This window comes from Sciurus carolinensis, chromosome 13 (assembly GCF_902686445.1).
Source record: "Sciurus carolinensis chromosome 13, mSciCar1.2, whole genome shotgun sequence".
In the NCBI taxonomy this organism is placed as follows: Eukaryota; Metazoa; Chordata; class Mammalia; order Rodentia; family Sciuridae; genus Sciurus; species Sciurus carolinensis.
The window spans coordinates 27322277-27341254 of NC_062225.1; the positions used below are offsets into that span (position 1 = coordinate 27322277).

Consider the following 18978-nt stretch of genomic DNA (forward strand, 5'->3'; position numbering starts at 1 on the left):
TGGGATTCTGTTCCCCGCCTTCCGTGTTTGTACGTGTGTGTGTGTGTGTGTGTGTGTGTGTGTGTGTGTGTGTGGTTTGTGATTTCTGGTCTCTTTCTTCTATCCTCCAGCACTGGTTATTTGGATATTCAGAAGAGCAAATCACTCTTATCATTCTGTTTCATTTTGCTGATAACCAAGATTACTTTTCATTCAATATTTTCTTAAACTATTTTAATCCACTTAATTCTTTTCAAATAATCCACTTTATCAACCACCTAAATGTACTCTTGCAAGTAGTTTGAGAAGAACTGATATCTTTGCAGGATTATATAAAGATAAAAGGGAGACTTTGAGTTTTGAATCTAATATTCGAAAATATATTTCTCAATATTTTCTTAAGCCATTTAACGAAGTCTAAAACAACAAGATAGGTTTCATTTTTTAGACAAGTAAATCCTGACTATTTCTAAATTGTTCTGTGTTCTTTTATTTCTGTTGGAAAGGAGATCTCTTATTCACTTTATTTTGGCAAGGATTATTGCTTCTATAAGCTAATTTTTCTTCTTTAAGAGATATTTCCTTTGAACAAATATATTTTTGGCATTTATTGAGAGGAATATATGCTTCTCTTTGATCCATTAATTAGTAATAGACTTCCTGATAATTTACAAATCTTATTTTCTGGAAAAAGTCATACTTACAAATAAAACATTGTTCTTTTAATATAACTTTGAATTTTTTAGCAAATATTTTAACTGAGATATTTATATGTTTGCACATGGAATTTGCCTGAAGATTTGTTTTAGGAGCTTTCTTTGTCAGTTGTTTATATCTGGATTATGCTAAATCTATACAATAAATAAACAAGATTTTCACATTGTAAAACTTAGGGCATTTGAAAGAATTTCCTTGAACAAATTTTGATTCCAGTTGCTTTGATAAATGTAATTCGTGATCAGTGTTTTCATCCCTGTCCCTTACTTTCCAAACTGTATCAATTGGTTATTTATGGTTTTACAGGAAATCATCCATTTTAGCTTATTGTCAGTTATGCTTACTGGCCTGGTTAGGTTTTATTTTTCTCACTCTGAAGACAGTTGCTCCAGAAGTTGATTGCAGCTGTCCAGAGGAATCCCAGTCTGGCATGCTGGTGGTCCCATCTAAAGGCTTCTAGGCTCACTCTGACCTCCTAACTAGAGGCTGTGTGCTGTGTCATCTACAGCAGCACTGGGTGGTCACCTCCTCTTGGGCTCTATCTGCAAAATATTTACCAGAAGAGTAGTGAAATTCCTGGCATTTGTATGGCAACTTTCCTAGTTTCTGCATTAACGTGTGCTTTCCTTTCTTCCTTCTTCCCTTTTTTTTTGCTTTGTGCTTTGTTCACTCTGGTTTCTTTCAGGGAGTCAAGGTCCAGGGCTTGTTTCATGCTATTGTCTTTCCCTACAGTGTCAATGCACTCTTCATTCTTGGTCTAACAGCTTCTCATCAACAATGGTGACAACACTAGGGGCCCTGGGCTATGTTTATAAATGTAGTGGGTGTCAGGGGAGAAGATGAATCACAGCAACTAGCATCAACAATCAGTCCTGGAAACATAAATACGCCGACACCCTTGGCCAAGGCCTGCAGCAGCTTGGCAAAGGGTCTACTCTTCCTTTCCTTCTTTGTCTTTTTTAATTTGTGAAATGACCAAGAAGTTGAAAAAGTTGAGAAGTGATGCTGCAGGTGTATTTTCTAATACTTCCTTTTCCACTTTCATTCCTTGACAGTGAACTGATTTTCAATTATTATTTTTAAATTAATGAATTTAAATACAAAATTTTAACTGATTTTTGATAATGGATTGTATATATAAAAGGGAAAATGCCGTGAACATTGGTGATGGCATACTTTTATAGCCTTCTGTTACAACATGAACTGATAGAGAATTATATTAGTGTTAGTATGCCTACACTTGTGTACATTTCCACAAAAGCTCCGGGTAAAGAGTCATGAGTGACACTGCTTTCTAGTATCACTTCCTTTCTCAGACTATGAGAGTATTTGAAATTCAGAAGAGGCATTTTCTTTTTGCTAAAGCTGCACCACAAAGTTATGAACATAGAAGTTTAATTAACAGAAAATGACATATGATCAATATTAATAAATGATTTGGGAAGCTGCAATTCCCCAGGATGTCTAAATCTTACTCCTTGGGATGTCTTTATCATTTTTCTTCCTCATTATAGACTTCTTGGTTTTGGTGGTGGGCATTTTGGTGAAGAGAGGTTGATTCCTTCATTTCCTTTGTCCTCAGGGGCAATGCTTTGATACCTCCAGGACTACTGTCACTGTGTGGCCTGTATGGCATCCACAAGAATGGCCTTGGCTTGATTAACTCTGAAATTTACTGCATGATCCTCATAGTTTTCAAAGAAGTGGGACGTGGAGAATGCATTTTGCAAAGTCAAACTTTTCTTCTTTATTCCCTCATCTTCCTTCCTCTGTGCTTTCTTCCTCCACCAGGAAGAGGCATTTTTGGTCACGCATCAAATTGTTCTTCATCACCTGTCAATCAGGTTCATCTTTATAGAACTTCCTGGGTAGTGTCACCGTTGTGCAAGAACAGCCTCCATTAGGCTTCCAGGTTGCAAGTTATGTGGCAGACTCAATTACATATTATGATAATATGGTATCAATGATGAGACCAAGAACTCATTTTTATGAGTTTTATAACATTAGCACAATTTTCTATCACTGCATTGTAAACATAGAGGATGGCAGAGGAAACTAAGCTCGTTCTCCCAGGGTCTAGGCATTTATCTAGAAGCAGCCTATGAAGTTTGGTGTTTTATCTGACTAGCCAGTTAAGAGAAACCACTGGTGTAATCAATTTCCAAAGGAGGGCACTCATTAATAACATAACATCTGTGTGTGTATGTGTGTATATATACACACACAAATATATACATATATATTTGCAACATGTTGTAGACATATGTTTAAAGACATAGAAAATTATTATGTCATGGTAAATGAAATAAGCAGATTATAAAATGTATGTGAAATGGCTAATAAATTATGAAAAGATGTTCAACCCCACTGAACCAAAAGAAATGTTAATAAATATTAGTTGTAATGAGCTATCACTTTACCCCCATCAGATAGGCAAAAATCTAAAAGCTTGACAATATGCTTTGGTGGCAAGGCTGTAAAGAGCAGGCTCTTTCATACATTGCTGGTAGGAATGCAAATTTGTACAATCTTACACAGAGAAAAAAATGTCAAAATAAAAATGACATATTTCCCTTTTGAGAGTTTATGCTATGGATATCCTTGCATGATAGATATGAGTTATTCATGGCCACACTCTGTAATAGCAAAAGGTTGGAAACAATCCAAAGTCCACCAATAAATGACGGCTTGAATAGTATTGTACATTCAAAAGTATAATACTGTGTAGCTGAAAAAGATAAAAAATATCTTTATGAATTCATGTGAAAAGATTTCTGAGACATATTGCTAAAGTTAATAAAGGAGGTGTAGAATAGTTTGCATAATAAGGCATTTTGTATTACAAGAGGGAAACAATCTACAATGCTGACTTGGACGTCTATGTTGGTTCAAAAGAAACTAAGAACAATGTTTACCTGGATGAATAGTCTTCAAATAAAGCTAGTAAATAATGGGAATATGAGTGATTAAAGAAGTCATGGGAATTTTATTTTCCAACGTGACATGACATATTTTTAAATGCAAAATCAAGTTGTAAATGACTTTCCAGGAAAATGAACAAGTGCATCAACAGAATTTTGTGGTCCAGAGACCCCGGCCCTTGAACATAGCAGGACCAAGGGATACAAGCTCTAACTATATGGGCCTTGTTCTTGGATTTCACATTTGCCACTTACCTCCAGGGACAAACATTTGGTTTATCCTCCCTTAGATGAGTTGGGAAAATTCAGGGGATCTGGCACACAGGAGTGAGCAAGATAAAATGCAGGTCAAGTAAATATCAGGATAGGTGGGGCCCGGCACATGTTGAGCATTCAGAGGTAAGTTCCTACAAGAAATGTCATCTCAGATAATGCCCCATGTCTCAGAAAATAACTTCTTCTGGGAGGATTTTTGTGTTATCTCAATGAAATCAATATTTTAAAGTTTGTGAAAAAAAGAAACTTTGAAGAGTGTTTAATTTTAAGTTAAAAAATAAAACATATATTCCAGAAAGTATATATGTCAAATTATCTGGCATTATTTGTAATTTTCAAGCAAACATTAATGCTGCAACCATTGAACTGAATATATATAACAATGCCACCCCCTCAGAAACGCCTGTAAGTGTCTCTTCTTGATCACACCATGGTCTCCATTTTCATGGTGACCACTTCCTTGCTTACATTTAGAGTTTTGCTCTTACATATTTCAGAAAAAGTCATTTTGTTTTGCTTGTTCTAGAACTTTGTAAGAACCATCTATGTAATGTGGAGTTACATTTTGTCCATTTCATTAGCAATATAGTATTCCATTACATGCTGTACCACAGTTGTTTATCCATTCTATTGATGATAGACATTTAAACTGTCTCCAGTGGAAGGCATTAAGATCAATACTGAGAGCTCAGTGTGATGGTGCATGCCTGTAATCCCAGAGGCTCAAGAGGTTGAGGCAAGAGGATCACAAGTTCAAGGCCAGCCTCAGCAATTTAGCAGAGGGCCCTAAGCAACTTAGTGAGAACTTGCATCAAATAAAAACTTTAAAAGAATGGGGATGTGGGATGTTGCTCAGTGGTTAAGCACCCCTGGGCTCTATTGCCTGTGCCAACAACAACAACAACAACAACAAAACAAGGAATAAGGCCAATGGGCATTGTTAGGTGTACTTGGGTAAATATTTGAATGAATTTCTCTAGGGTAATTATCTCTGGGTAAAGTTTTTGAGTTTTGAGACAGCTTGCACAGTTTCTTTTCTTAGATACATAGAAGGTATTTTCCAACATGATTTTATCAGTTTATGCTTCTACCAATCAACAAAAGAAATCATTGCTTCATATCCATTGAAAGTTTGAAATGGTTTTTTCACACTTATTAACATTTGCTAGTCTGATAGTGTGTAATCATATCTCATTATGGTTTTCATTTGTATTTTGCTGGTGAGGAATGAAGTCATGTGTCTCTTCATATATTTATTGGACATTTGAATTTTGGGGGGGAAGTGAGAGTTCAAAACTTTTTCCCATTTTTTAAATTGGATTACCTTCTTTCAGTGCTTCATTTAATCCATGTATTAATAAAGAGTCTGAATGATGAATGATGCGGGTTGAAGGTATATCATGTAGCCAACGGCATTTGTGAAAAATCATAGATTTTTCACAAATTTGCTTTTATGTAATTACTAGCACAAAATATCTATCAGACAAATTAGGCTTAAGCTTCTGCCTAGCATACTACCCACTGCTGGTCATCTGCCAGTGGATCCTGATCAATGAATGATATTAATGTCGGTAGTTAACATTCAGCAGCCCTTAACCACATGCAGGGCCCTGAGTTGAGCACTTTATGTGGGTTCTTTTATTTGCTTCCGTGAAGACCTCTATGTGGAATGTACTGTTAGGCTTAAGGGCTTAAATGAGTGGACCATTATGACTCAATTAGAGAGTGATGGCATTGGGAGATGATCTCTCACCTAACTCCAGAGCCCACATCCTTACTCTAATAATAGTACTTTCTAATTTTTATACTGCCTTAAAATAAAGTTTCCATCTGGTTTCAAATTTGGGGTTATTCTGGGGAAATGATCATCGTTAGTTCTAAAAGAAGAGAATGTAATTAAATACTGAGTTTAGATATGGTAAAATTTAAATTCCCTAAAAATATAGCACAATGCACATAGAGACACTGACAAAAAGAAAATAAGGTTGAATGAAGCTTCACTATGCACTTGCTTTACATTTGTATTTTAGTCAATATATAAATAGTATAGACTTCAGACTTGCTATTGTCTCATTAAGTGTGTTATACATCTTCAACACATAAAATCAGATGCTTGTAAGTTAGATTCATTTTTTTTAGGTTAAGATGATCAAGTAGACAATGATAGCAAAACTCAGCATGCATCCAGTAGCAGCTACTCTAAATTTTCAAATCAAGGAAATAAGACAATCCAATGCATTGAGTTTGGTCTCGAAGGGATTTTCTAGTCATTAATGAGCATAACACACCCAAGTATTCAAAACTAAGGCTCTGAACGTTATTAATGTTTTTTGGCTTCCCCAGGGATCTGTGGGAACATAAATCTACTTCCAAGTTAAACTTCAAATTTGTTGCAAGATAAAGAACTGTGAGTATTTGGAAACAAAAATTGTAGAAAGCTGATCAGACTTTGAAAAAAATGATGAGAACTAGAAAGAGAGCTGTGGTCTGTGTGTCCAGGTGGAGGTTTCTGGAGCAGTTTAAGGAGGTCTCCCCCCACCCCGTTTTGAGTAAATCTCTGGCTTGATCACATTCACCGGTGCTGCACAGCTTGTAAAGCTATGTTTTCTCCCATTGAGCCCTTGCTCAGGCTTGTAGTTCCTTTGAAAGAATAATTTTCAATGTCTCCTTCTAGGCTGAGCATTAATCCCCCCACTGATTGATCGATTAAATCCCACTGTCTGTGCCTGGAAGGCGATGTCTGAGCTTTATGTATTGCTTCCTGGCAAGCCACATTTCCATGCTCTGCGGAACAGATGTGGCAGTATAACCGTGTGCAACAGGCTCTTGAGCCTTCAAATCTTGGGGGCATGACAGGTATAGTGTCTCATTTTAACATTTAATAAATTTACAAGCCTCACGAATAAACTGGTTCATGAATTTGGTTCATAACTTTTGTACGGCATTTAATAGCTTACAAGGTGAGAACGCAAGTCTCATTTGATCTTCACAACGGTCGTGTATAGGAAACAGAGCTTTACTATCTTCCATTTTGGAAGGAGGAGAGGCTATGCTCCTTGCCCAGGTTCACAAAGCTAGGGGCAATCTTATAATTATAACCCAGAACTTCTGATTTTAACACCAATGTTGTTCTGTGATTCACATAATGAAACCAAAATTGGAGAATTATAGAGGCTGTTCAAAAGGACCTACTTTACCCATGTGCTGTGAGTACAGAAAACAAATGATAACATAAATGTCACATCGCTGCTCACTTGAGCAGAACAAAACAAAGAATAAGCCATTTCAGTGTTGCCTCTAGGATAAGGAGTATTAGAGAAAATTGCCAAGATGCTTTGATAAACCCTAAATGTGACCAGCCTTCCTCATGGAAGATAAGCAGGCCTTCTCTGTTAGGCTCTGTAACTCCTAAATTCTCAATATTCTGGTCTACATTCTCATGCATTTCACTTGTACTCTCTTCTCACAAGGCAAAACCCCAGAAGGTAAAATCTGAGATAAATGATTCAAGAGTAAGTATCTTATTTAGGAAGAGAAAAAAACACCGTGGAGCCCAGGTTCAGGAAAGGGATGGTGGGACATGGAATGCACAGTATAGAGGTAGGTAACTTCTGAGCAACTGGAGCAACAAACCTGGAGACATCCCTTCCAGAGGGAGGGAGCAGGGTATGTATAGGCCAACTCCCCTGTCAGTCATTGTTGAGAGCTGCCAGATGTGGTAGGAACTTACCCACCCTCCAGTGCAACTTGTAGGAGGGCAGAGGGGCGGCCTGAAGCTTAGAAAAAAGTTTCCAGACAAAGAAATGCAGATAGTGGCATGAAAACAGCTCCTGAAAAGGTCTGAGGGACATGGAGGGGCATCCATGAGTCTGCTATAACAGGATCAAGGTCTCATTTTTTTTTAAATTCTCTTTCAAAGTCCAGAATAGCATTTGGGGTATTAAAAGTTGCTCATAACTGTGAACATAACCTGATGTCAGGGTAGATGTGAGAAATGTTTATAGGTACACATTAAATTTTAACTGATGAGAAATATGGAAAGAAAGTAGGAACAAGAAAACCTTGAATCACAGCAACTTCAGAGAGAGACACATCTCTACTCACACTTTCTCATAAATCTTGTCAGGGTGCTCTGGCCATTCGATCATGCACACAACTCTGCTGGGCATGGTCTCAGTGGTTGAGTAGTAGCCTTGGGGGAAGGCCAGCAGGAGAGCCAGGATCCAGATGACGCAGATGACCACTTTGGTGGCTGTGGCTGAGAGCCGGGGCTGGAGGGGATGGATGATAGCCATGTATCTGGAACAGAGGAGAATGGACAAAGTTATGATTTGGTCACCAAAATCTGCCAACAAAATTTTTCCCAAAACATTTTGATTCCTGATGATTTTTTCCAACTATTTTCTTTATTTTCCTCTATTTAAAAATTTTTTTTTTTTACTTTTACAAACTGCCTTTTGATTCATTGTATACAAATGGGGTACAACTTTTCATTTCTATGATTGTACACAATGTAGATTCACATCATCCATGTAATCATATATGTACATAAGGTAATGATGTCTGTCTCATTCCACCATCTTTCGTACCCCCACTCCCTCTCATTTCCCTCTATGTAATCTAAAGTTCCTCCATTCTTCTCTCACCCCCACTCCCCCATCCCCATTATGTATTATCATCCACTCAACAGAGAAAACATTTAGCCTTTGGTTTCTTTGGGATTGTCTTATTTCACATAGCATGATATTCTCCAATTCCATTCATTTATATGCAAAAGCTTGTAATGGCTTCTTTATTCCATTGTGTATATATATCACAATTTCTTTATCCATTCATCTATTGAAGGGCATCTAGGTTGGTTCCATAAACTAGCTATTGTGAACTGAGCTGCTATGAACATTGATGTGGCTGTGTTACTGTAGTATGCTGATTTTAAGTCCTTTGGGTATAAACCAAGGAGTGGGATAACTGGGTCAAAAGGCAGGTCCATTCCAAGTTTTCTGAGGAATCTCTATACTGCTTTCCAGAGTGACTGCACTAATTTGCATCTCCACCAGCAATGTAAAAGTGTGCCTTTCCCCCCACATCCACGCTACCATGTATTATTGCTTGTGATAATAGCCATACTAATTGGAGTAAGATGAACTCTTAGGGTGGTTTTAATTTGCATTTCTCTAATTACTAGAGATGTTGAACACTTTTTCATACATTTGTTAATTGCCTGTATATCTTCTTACATAAAGTGTCTGCCCAGTTCCTTAGACCATTTATTGGATTCTTTGTATTTTTAGTGTAAAGTTTTGTAAGTTCTTTATACATTTTGGTGATTAGTGCTCTATCTGAAGGGTGTGTGGAAAAGATTTTCTTCCACACTGTAGGCTCTCTTTTCACATTATTGATTGTATCCTTTGCTGAGAAAAAGCTTTTTAGTTTGAATCCATCCCATTTATTGATCCTTGCTTTCATTTCTTGTGTTTTAGGAGTCTTGTTAAGGAAGTCTGGTCCTAAGCCAACATGATGAAGATTTGAACCTACTTTGTCTTCTATTTGGTGCAGGGTCTCTGGTCTAATTCCTAGGTCCTTGGTCCATTTTGAGTTGAGTTTTGTGCGGGATGAGAGATGGAGGTTTAATTTCATTTTACTGCATATGGATTTCCAGTTTTCCCAGCACCATTTGTTAAAAAAGCTATCTTTTCTCCATTGTATGTTTTGGCACCTTTGTCTAGTATGAGGTAATGTATTTATGTGTGTTTGTCTCTGTGTCTTCTATTCTGTACCATTGGTCTGCTGTCTATTTTGATGCCAATACCATGCCATTTTTGTTACTATGGCTCTGTAGTATAGTTTAAGTTCTGATATTGTGATATCTCCTCTTTCACTCTTCCTGTTCAGGATTACTTTGGCTATTTGAGTTCTCTTATTCTTCCAGGTGAATTTCATGATTGCTTTTTCTATTTCTATGAGGAACATCATTGGGATTTTAATTGGAATTGCGCAATTGAATCTGTATATCACCTTTGGTAGTATGGCCATTTTGACAATATTAACTCTGCCTATCCAAGAACATGGGAGCTCTTTCCATCTTATAAGATTTTCTTTAATTTCTTTCTTTAGTGTTCTGTAGTTTTCATTGTAGAGGTCTTTCACCTCTTTTGTGAGATTGATTCCCAAGTATTTTATTTTATTTTATTTTATTTGAGGTTATTGCGAATTGGAGTGGTTTTCCTAATTTCTCTTTCAGAGGATTCATCACTTATGAGTAGAAATGCTTTAGATTTATGTGTATTGATTTTATATCTGCTACTTTGCTGAATTCATTTATTAGTTCTAGAAGTTTTCTGGTGGAGTTTTTGAATCCTCTAAACATAGAATCATGTCATTGGCAAATAGTGATAGCTTGAGTTCTTCTTTTCCTATTTGTATCCCTTTAATTTCTTTGGTCTGTCTGATTGTTCTGGCTAGTATTTCAAGCACCATGTTAAATAGAAGTGGTGAAAGAGGGCATCCCTGCCTTTTTCCAGTTTTTAGAGGGAATGCTTTCATTTTTTTCTCCACTTAGAATGATGTTGTCCAGGGCTTAGCATAGATAGTCTTTATAATGTTAAGGTATGTTCCTATTATCACTATTTTTTCTAGTGTTTTGAGCAGGAAGGGGTGCTGTATTTTATTTAATGCTTTCTTAGCATCTATTGAAATAATCATATGATTCTTAACTTTAAGTCTATTAATGTGATGAATTACGTTTCTTGATTTCTGGATGTTGAAACAACCTTGCATTCCTGGGATAAACCCCACTTGACCATGGTGCACTATCTTTTAAATATGTTTTCATATGCAATTTGCCAGAATTTTGCTAAGTATTTTTGTGTCTATGTTTATTAGGGATATTGGTCTAAAGTTTTCTTTCCTTGATGCATCTTTGTCTGGTTTTGGTATCAGAGTGATACTAACTTTTTCCAACTATTTTCTGAACCTGTTTTTGTATTTTATCCTTAAGCTTTATGACTGCTAATGCATAATGCTAAAATCCATACAAAAAGTCAAGTAGAAACCATCATGTGCTGCATAAAAACATTTTGGTCAAGTACATACTATGTATATCATGGTGGTGCCACAAGATTAAAATGACTAATGACATCGTAGCTGTTCTAGTTTGTGTAAGTCCACTGTATGATATTTGCACAACAATGACATTGACTAATGAATTCCGCAGAATGTATCCCCTCCATTAAGCTGCACATGACCTTGGTAGTGTCTAAAGACCGAGTGTGGCATGATAAAGGTTAACAATCCTACATCAGTTCATACTGAGGGAAAGTGAGTGTGTATGTTTGAGAAAATGGGTCGAAGGCAACAGAACCCTACAGTCCCTGGAGAAATCTACATCAACTGTTTGAGTATCTAGGAGTCAGACACAGGTTTCATGAGGAAAAAAACAGGCACACCAGAGAATAGTGGAGGCCAGGGTGTGAAGCCTCTTTGTGGGAAGAGGGAAACAGCAAATGACAATGAGGAAACTAGAACCATTCCTGCATCCCCCACACTAGGGTTCTGGACTAAACAGTGTCATCTGAATGAGTGTGTCCACAGGTTTGAGTTTGTGCACAACATCTGAGATGCTGCAGAGATTTGAGGAAAAACAAATACTATAATCAGCATTTTATATGAATTATAAACACATCAATTCTGCCTCTTCCATTTTAAAGACATCTCCCTATGTGTATTTTTCTTGCAATGTTTATGGATTTTTCTTTTAAAATATGCATCTTTTTTAAAGTTGGAACTATGTTTTATACATCATTTGGAGTTTAAATATTATCTGACAAAACCTCAGAATCACACATTTGATGCTCTGGCATGCAGGTATTTCTGTTCTCCATTCGGATGGAATGGTCAATGGAGGTTTCAGAAATGCACGAATAGCAGCACAGCTGTCAGCTGGCTTTGAGTAATTCCACATAATCCTTTTACTGTATTTTTTGAACTCCTGCCACCTTTAGGCAAGAAGTGGGACAGGGTAACAAGGAAAGAAATTTTATTCAGCATGGACTTTACAAATTCTCACTGGGCACCTGCTGTGGGCAGAATACAGCCTTTCCTGTTGGGTTTTGAGAGTCTAATTTCTCCAGGGAAACAAGGAGCATCAAAAAGCAACCATAAAGCTCAATGGTAGTGACCTCAAGTGGTAATCTGATCAGTACCTTGGAACCCTAGGGAAACTGCAGAAGTAATCAAGTCTTGGAACAGTGGGTGGTCTATTGGAGGGGCTTCAAGAGGTATGCTCAGCTGGACTGGGGGTAAACCTAATGAGTATCCTGCTCCATGGGCAGGAGTATTAGAATCCTTCTCCCTCCTCTGGGATAGGATTGGATCTGGTTTTCTGAAAAGGTTGATAGTTTGTTTTATGAAATGCTTCCATAAACATCTTTTTATCATTCTAAAGTTTAGAATACCTTTCTCTGCATTTGTGTGTGTGTGTGTGTGTGTGTGTGTGCTAGGGACCTGGCCTTCCATTTTCTGGTATGTAAGAACAACACTGAATGTGTTCAGTGTAGGGAGGCTGCATTTGGGGGGAGCACTTTGGGTCAGTCTTAATATACACAATCAGAAGTCATGATAACTTCCAGGAAGGAATTTCCAGAAACTTTGTTCTGCCTCTTTCATAAAGTAAGTAGGTGGTCTTGAAGTCAAGAGAGAGTGGATTGAAAGAGATTTGGAGAAGATATTATGGTGGGGGTGAATAGTGAACTAAAAATCTTTGGAGATGTTTTCCTGGCTAGTTAGTGGTAATGAAACCTTTTATTCAAATATTGTCTGAAAGGGCAAAGACAATTCTCAAGATGTCATGAATCAAGCATGATTGTTTTCTTTAGGTTACCCCAGAAAGCCATGGTTACCATCAAGGGAGTCTCAGTATACCACAGACTTAAAAAACTTCCCCTCTGGATTGGGCTCCTAAAAAGTACCCTGAAGTCTTGATTCTCACTCCCCACCCCGGACCTGTGATATCCTTGTTGCCTCACAGTGATGGAACCTTGGTTTCCTCTATAGACATGGGATGGTAGTGGATGGGAGGAATCCCTAAGTCAGAGCCAATGGAGGCAGACCTGTTCAACTATGATCTTTACCTCTTTCCTATTTGGTCAAGGATGGACCTGGATGGCCATGACCAGAATCTCTTTTGTGTTTGCATTATAATTGTAGGATCACTTACTGGATCATTTTCCAAAGGCAAGATTTCCACAAAGCTGGACAGAGAGCATGAAGATGCCTTGTCTTACCTCCAGCCTCACACAGGCTGCTTCTACCTGCACTGGCAACTCTGCATTCTCAGACTTCAAACCAGATTGAGGAAGACACACAGGGGAGAGTGTGGTAATTACATTGCCCTCTTTTAATATTATCTCAAATGCAAGATTTTAATTTGTTTCTAACTCAGGGTAAATGCTCAGTCTTAAATAAATGAATCCTAATACCCATCCCCATGCCCAAATTGGTGATACACCATTTAGAATCTAATGTGAGTATGCTTAAGGGGGATTGCATCAGAATATTGGCACTACAGCTTTAAATGGTGGCAGAAAGCCATATTTTATCTTTATTGCAAAAATTGCAATTTGGGAGCCCATTTCAGTCAACTTTCTGCCTTTCGATGAGTGTAGGAGCCATTTCAATGACAGATGAAAGTACTACCCATACAAAGCCAGAGAGAATAAAAAAGATTGGCTTTAAAAATGTATATATTTTCATTTGTTCAAGATAGAGCCATTTATAAATCTTCCTCCCTCCTTTCCTTTCTTCCGTTCTTTCTCTCTGTTGCTATTCTCACTTCTGGGGCTTCCTCTTATTTATTCAAGTACTTTTGCCATTCAGATAACTTACACGCTGATGAATATTTCTTTCCTGGACCCCATTCCTACTTTAGATTTCATTAATATACATTTATAGATTTATTTGGAACCACCCTGAACAATTCTTTCTTATTTGATTATAAGAGATCACTGAGAAAGTGCTGCAAGCCGTTGGAAAATACATTCAATAAGTATTTATTGATGGCACTGAGCTCATGAGACTGCAAGGTAGTCAATGAAACATCTTTCTGGTTTATGCATTAATCATCAGGCTGTCAGAGAGAGGGGTCCAGAAGCTGTGTGGGATGTGGATTATATTCTCCACTTCGGGTTGTTTCATTCCCATGGCAGGCCATCAACCCTGATTTGAATTGTACATGGCCTGAAAAACCAAAGGTATAGTCTTCCTTGTACGTGATTGTGCATTATAAAAAGAACTCTCATTTTGCATCCCTTAAATCTGGCAAAATATAATGTTGCACATTTTTAAAATAGAGCGAAACAATTTTATTGTGAATAAGAATTCATTTTCTGACAAGCAGCACTGCCTGGTAACTTCCTTTTACACCAGCCCTAAATCACTGGGTAGAGAGAGAATATCTTTTCTCCCCCAGGAGATTTGTCTTACTGGGCTCTTCATCCACAGTCTTCCATCTAATTCTGCTCCCCCCCTTTCCTGATCTCCACTAACTCCTTCCTTGCATGGCGTGAGGTTCCTATAAGGGACCACATCCTCCTGAGTTCAAATGACCAGCAGGTGAGGACTGCTGAGAGTGTGGCTCTAGATCAAGGGTTGGCAAACTTTTTCTGTAAAGAACAGATAGTAGATATTCTAAGCTTTGAGGCACATGTACTTTCTGTCATAACTACTCAACTCTGCCTTTGTAGTGTAAAAGCAGCCATGAAGAGCAACGAATGTTGGACATGACTATAAGCCAATACGACTTCATTTGCAAAACCAGATGGTGGGCTGCATTTGGGTACTGGACCACAGTTTGCTGACTTCTGGTTTAATTTAAGGGAGATGAGGAGCAGGAGGAATTAGAACCACAGGACAACATGGTGCAATCTTCAGAAACACTCATTGTCTTTGACAGACTGCGGATGCTGAGATTGAAGTTCACTGGGTAGATATTTGTCAGTAAAGTGGGTCAATCGCCAGTCATGGCCCAGAATTGGGTCTCTGGATCTGAGCACAAGATCTCTCAGTCTAGGATGTTTTTCCTCCTTGATCTTTTTCTGACTGGCTCCTGTGTATGGTTACAACTTGGCCCAGTCATCATGTCCCTGTGGCTGGGTTAGGTGCTCACCTGCACTGCTGTCTCTAACTTTGCACTCACCACATTTCATTTTATTTTTCTATTTGCCTGTCTGTCTCCCCCTCCCTTTATCTTTCATGGATTCTTGGCCTCCCTCAGTGCATAGGATGTAGTAAATAGTAAATGAAGGTTTGGTTGCATAAATGAATGTGCAGATTTCTCGGCATCCACCAGGGGATCCATAAATGGTTGCTAAATGAAAATAAATGCAACAGGAGAAAGACATATGTGATTCCTTTATTCCTACCAGTCTGAACACATGTGAGATTATGATGTGAGAATAATCATTGCTTGAAATGTTTTCTGTTATACAAACATCCAGGATCACCTGGAGTATCTCACTGGTTCCCTGGTCTTCAGAATTTTTTATCTCTTGATATTCAACCTTTAAGTAAATTTCCAATAGTTATTTGTTGACTGTCGAACTTTTGCACTGACCATGTGGGATTCAACCTTTCTACACAGTATGCCCTCCAGCTCTTCTGATCAAGTTCTCTCGTCTGTTCACCTCTTCCATGTCAGAGAGGACTCAGTCTTTTCACTGAGTTCACTACTGTTTTATCAGTTGGAATTTTGTTCCGGGACCTGACTTTTATCTTTTACTCAAATCACTTGACCAATAGCTTCATCTATTCAACCAAGCTCCAGTTCTCACAGCTACAATGATAAAGGCCTTTGAACCACCTACACAGATGGCACAAAGTTTACACACCACTGAGCATTTCACGAGTGCCAGCATCCCTGGCGTCCTCGCTGCTATGATGTGTGCAAGTCCAAAAGGTACGGTTTTGATCTCCAGGTGGGTGCGGATCACAGCACTATCACAAGACTCACTTCAAAATGTGCCATCGATTAGGATGCCGTCAACAAGACTGTAAGAACTGAAAGCTCATGAGAGTTTAGGGTGAGGTGAAAGAGGGGACACAGTTGACCCTTGTCAGAGCAGTCCCATCCGACGTGTGATCAAAGAAGGGCTCACATGGTTCAAAGAAGACCCAGACATGAAGTCCCCAGACTATTAGGGAGCACAGTCCCTGCTGTATGGGCTAATGAGAAGAGGTGATTCCAGACCATGAAAGCACACCTCCCTTCTCCAGATCCTAATTCCTATCTCACTACCATCTGTAGAAATTTTTCCCATCCTTTAAGGTGGATCAAAACCTGTCTCCTTTAGGAAAACTTATTTGATTGTTTAAAAGCTCCGTGCAGATATCATCAGCCTCACATTCTTTTGAAAGTCCTTCCATGTTTCTGCTAGCTGCACTTCCCTGTGCAACCAGCACATTCCATCTCATGGGAGGGCAATTTGGGGTCTTTTCCACTCTGTCACTTGCCTGAGAAGCAGGGACAGTGCTCACTTACCTTTTAATCTTTTTGGGAACTTAAAAGACAGCCTTCCATAATTGAGAGACATTTGTCTGGAAGTGCCAGTGGAATTTTGCCCAAAGAACTCCATCTTCATTTAGCAGTTACAGTCAGTAGCCTCACTCAGAGCATACTGACCAGCCTTAAAGGGCCAGGTTATATTCACTGTGTGAATTCTCACAGTGAACTCCTTAAAGCTATTTTGGAAAATAAGACACAAATTTGGGATTGATAAAGTGCTCTTGATTTGGCTTATTCAGGAAGTGACCCCTCAGCAGCCTAGATCACTCTCTTTTCCCCAACAATCCACCAGATCCAGGGTTGTCATAAAAGTATACATGATGTGAGCTATGGGAGAAAGGCAGTCAAATTCCAGACCAATCATTTCTGCCAGCAAAGGTGGGCCAGACAGTTACAATTGGAAAGGAGAAACATCAGGAGTGTCAGGAAACTAATCGCTGGGATTCACAATTCCCAGTGGAAATCCCACCAGTTGGGGGTTGGATTGGGGATGGCATTGACTGGGGTGGAACAAGAAGACAGCTTCTCATTTTTTTCTCCCTTAAAAGAGAAATGACAGCGAGTTTGAAAAGTGATGGAAAGCAATCCACCATTTCATCCTCAGTTTGAAGGTTGTTGTCATGAGCATGTGGCTTGTTATACCTCTAATGACTGCATTCTACCTACAGAGCTTCTTCACACTTGCATCTGGGACTCTGCACTGTGTGTGCTAGTGTGTGTGTGACAAACACACAGCTGTAGCTGTCCTGAGGGCCACAGGACGATGCCCAGAGACAAACTCCAGTCTTCAGGGACATTCACACTTTGGGATTGGAGTTGAAAGCTGAGTGGGAGGGGTATAGAGACCATGAGAGGCTGGGGTATATAGAAATATGATTTGGGAAATGCTGATAGGGCCACATTAACTCTGGTGGCAGAGGAAGAAAAAAGAGAAGAGAGAGGTTTGGAAAGTAATTGCTTTGAGATTTTCATTACTATAAGGGAAAGGTCTTTTGAGGTGACTGAACGTCATAGTTTTAGCAGAAACTTGACGATGGGGAGAAGTTCACACTTATGTAATCTTTAACATTGCTGGCCATGCTTTTTGTCCCTGTTGTCACTGGAGTACTGGATAACTCTCTCAGGTAAACTAGGTAGGAAAATGTAATTGGCCATAATCTGAGATAGCATTGAATTGTCATCTTCTGCACTATGGCCTTGATATTCATTTAAGTAATGTTCTCTTCTAATCAGTTTTGAAGTTTTTGTGGACAACACTAAAGATGTGTTTCTTGCAGGCGGAAATATTCATTTCATTGGGCCTGAAGTGTATTTTGAATGTCCCCAATCCTCTGCCATCTCCTTCCTCTGATTGATAGGCATGGTTTTTGGATAATCTGAGGCTTGATTTTTAATCTTTGTAGCAGAAAACTTGAAGCGGAGGCAGGTGGATAAAGGTTAGAGGAGGTAGAAGGGGGTTCTGGAGAATTGCCTGTTCCTGCCTCCTCCTCGCTCAGGGTGGCCCTCTTCACCCATAAATCTCCTTTTTTGGCCAGTGAGACCAGGGTGAGACCAGTAAGCCATTCACAGTCAAGGGTGTGCAAGGGCAGGATTGAATCCTGTCTTCACTTAAAATTTTGAGGTTTTACTCATCATTTTTTACATTAATTTTGAGATTTTAAATTATTGTATTAAAATATGATTTGCCTTGATTACTGATTTTTTTTGGCACTCTCTTAAATTTTACCCCCAAGGACTCGCTTGCCTTATCCTAATCCCAGACCCACTAGGTTGGACAATCACTGATCAAATGTAGCGAACTTGGACTTGGGCAGTGGTGGGAATTATTATTTGCCTCTGCTGTGCTCTGGGTCTTGAAATGCCCTAGGTCCCTGGATGTGGAGGCAGCACCGTCAATACGAAGTCTGGAAAATCATCAGTAACAGGAGTTGGAGAGATGCTGCATGATCCTGCTGTGGAGAGTGTAGTTATCTGTGCCCCCTGTGATAGTGACCTGCTGTGGAGAGTGTAGTTATCTGTACCCCTTGTGATAGTGATTTTGCTTTTTATTATATAGTGTAAATCTACAGCTATTGATTTTTGTATTAAATAATCCTGTGATAGAGAAAGTAAGAGGTGAGCAAAAGAAAGCACATGCTTAATGGAAAAATTAAGTACTGGATTTCTGCTCTCCATGAAAGTTGCTGATAAACATGCAACTTGCACAAAGTGATTTTAAACATTTACCTTCTCTGGGGCCAAAATGAGATCACAGAACAGGTGAAAACCAAAAAATTCTGTCCTGCTGAATAAGCAGTACATTGATGCCATAAAGTTAGTTATTATTTTAAGACAAGTGAGGCCAATGATGTTGATAGATGCAGGGAAAATGAAGCATTTGCCCATCTTATCTGGGAAGCGTGGCTTTTCATTTAGATTAAATAATTAATTTCAGTAATTTTCAGTTCCAGTTTTTCTTGTGCATATACGAAAGGTCAAGTGATAGCTATTAATATGTTGGCTCAGTTAGCAGAACAGAAGAACTTGGCA

The 18978-nt window shown here is 38.7% G+C and overlaps 1 protein-coding gene across 2 annotated transcripts in view; it reads right to left on the reverse strand.

Moving 5' to 3' along the window:
* Positions 1–18978, reverse strand: part of Tacr1 (tachykinin receptor 1) — a 156489-nt gene that overhangs the window by 70403 nt on the left and 67108 nt on the right. For both annotated transcript variants that reach the window (XM_047521850.1, XM_047521849.1), the window contains one exon: positions 7998–8192. In XM_047521850.1, coding sequence (XP_047377806.1) covers positions 7998–8192 — 195 coding nt within the window. The remainder of the gene's footprint in view (positions 1–7997; positions 8193–18978) is intronic.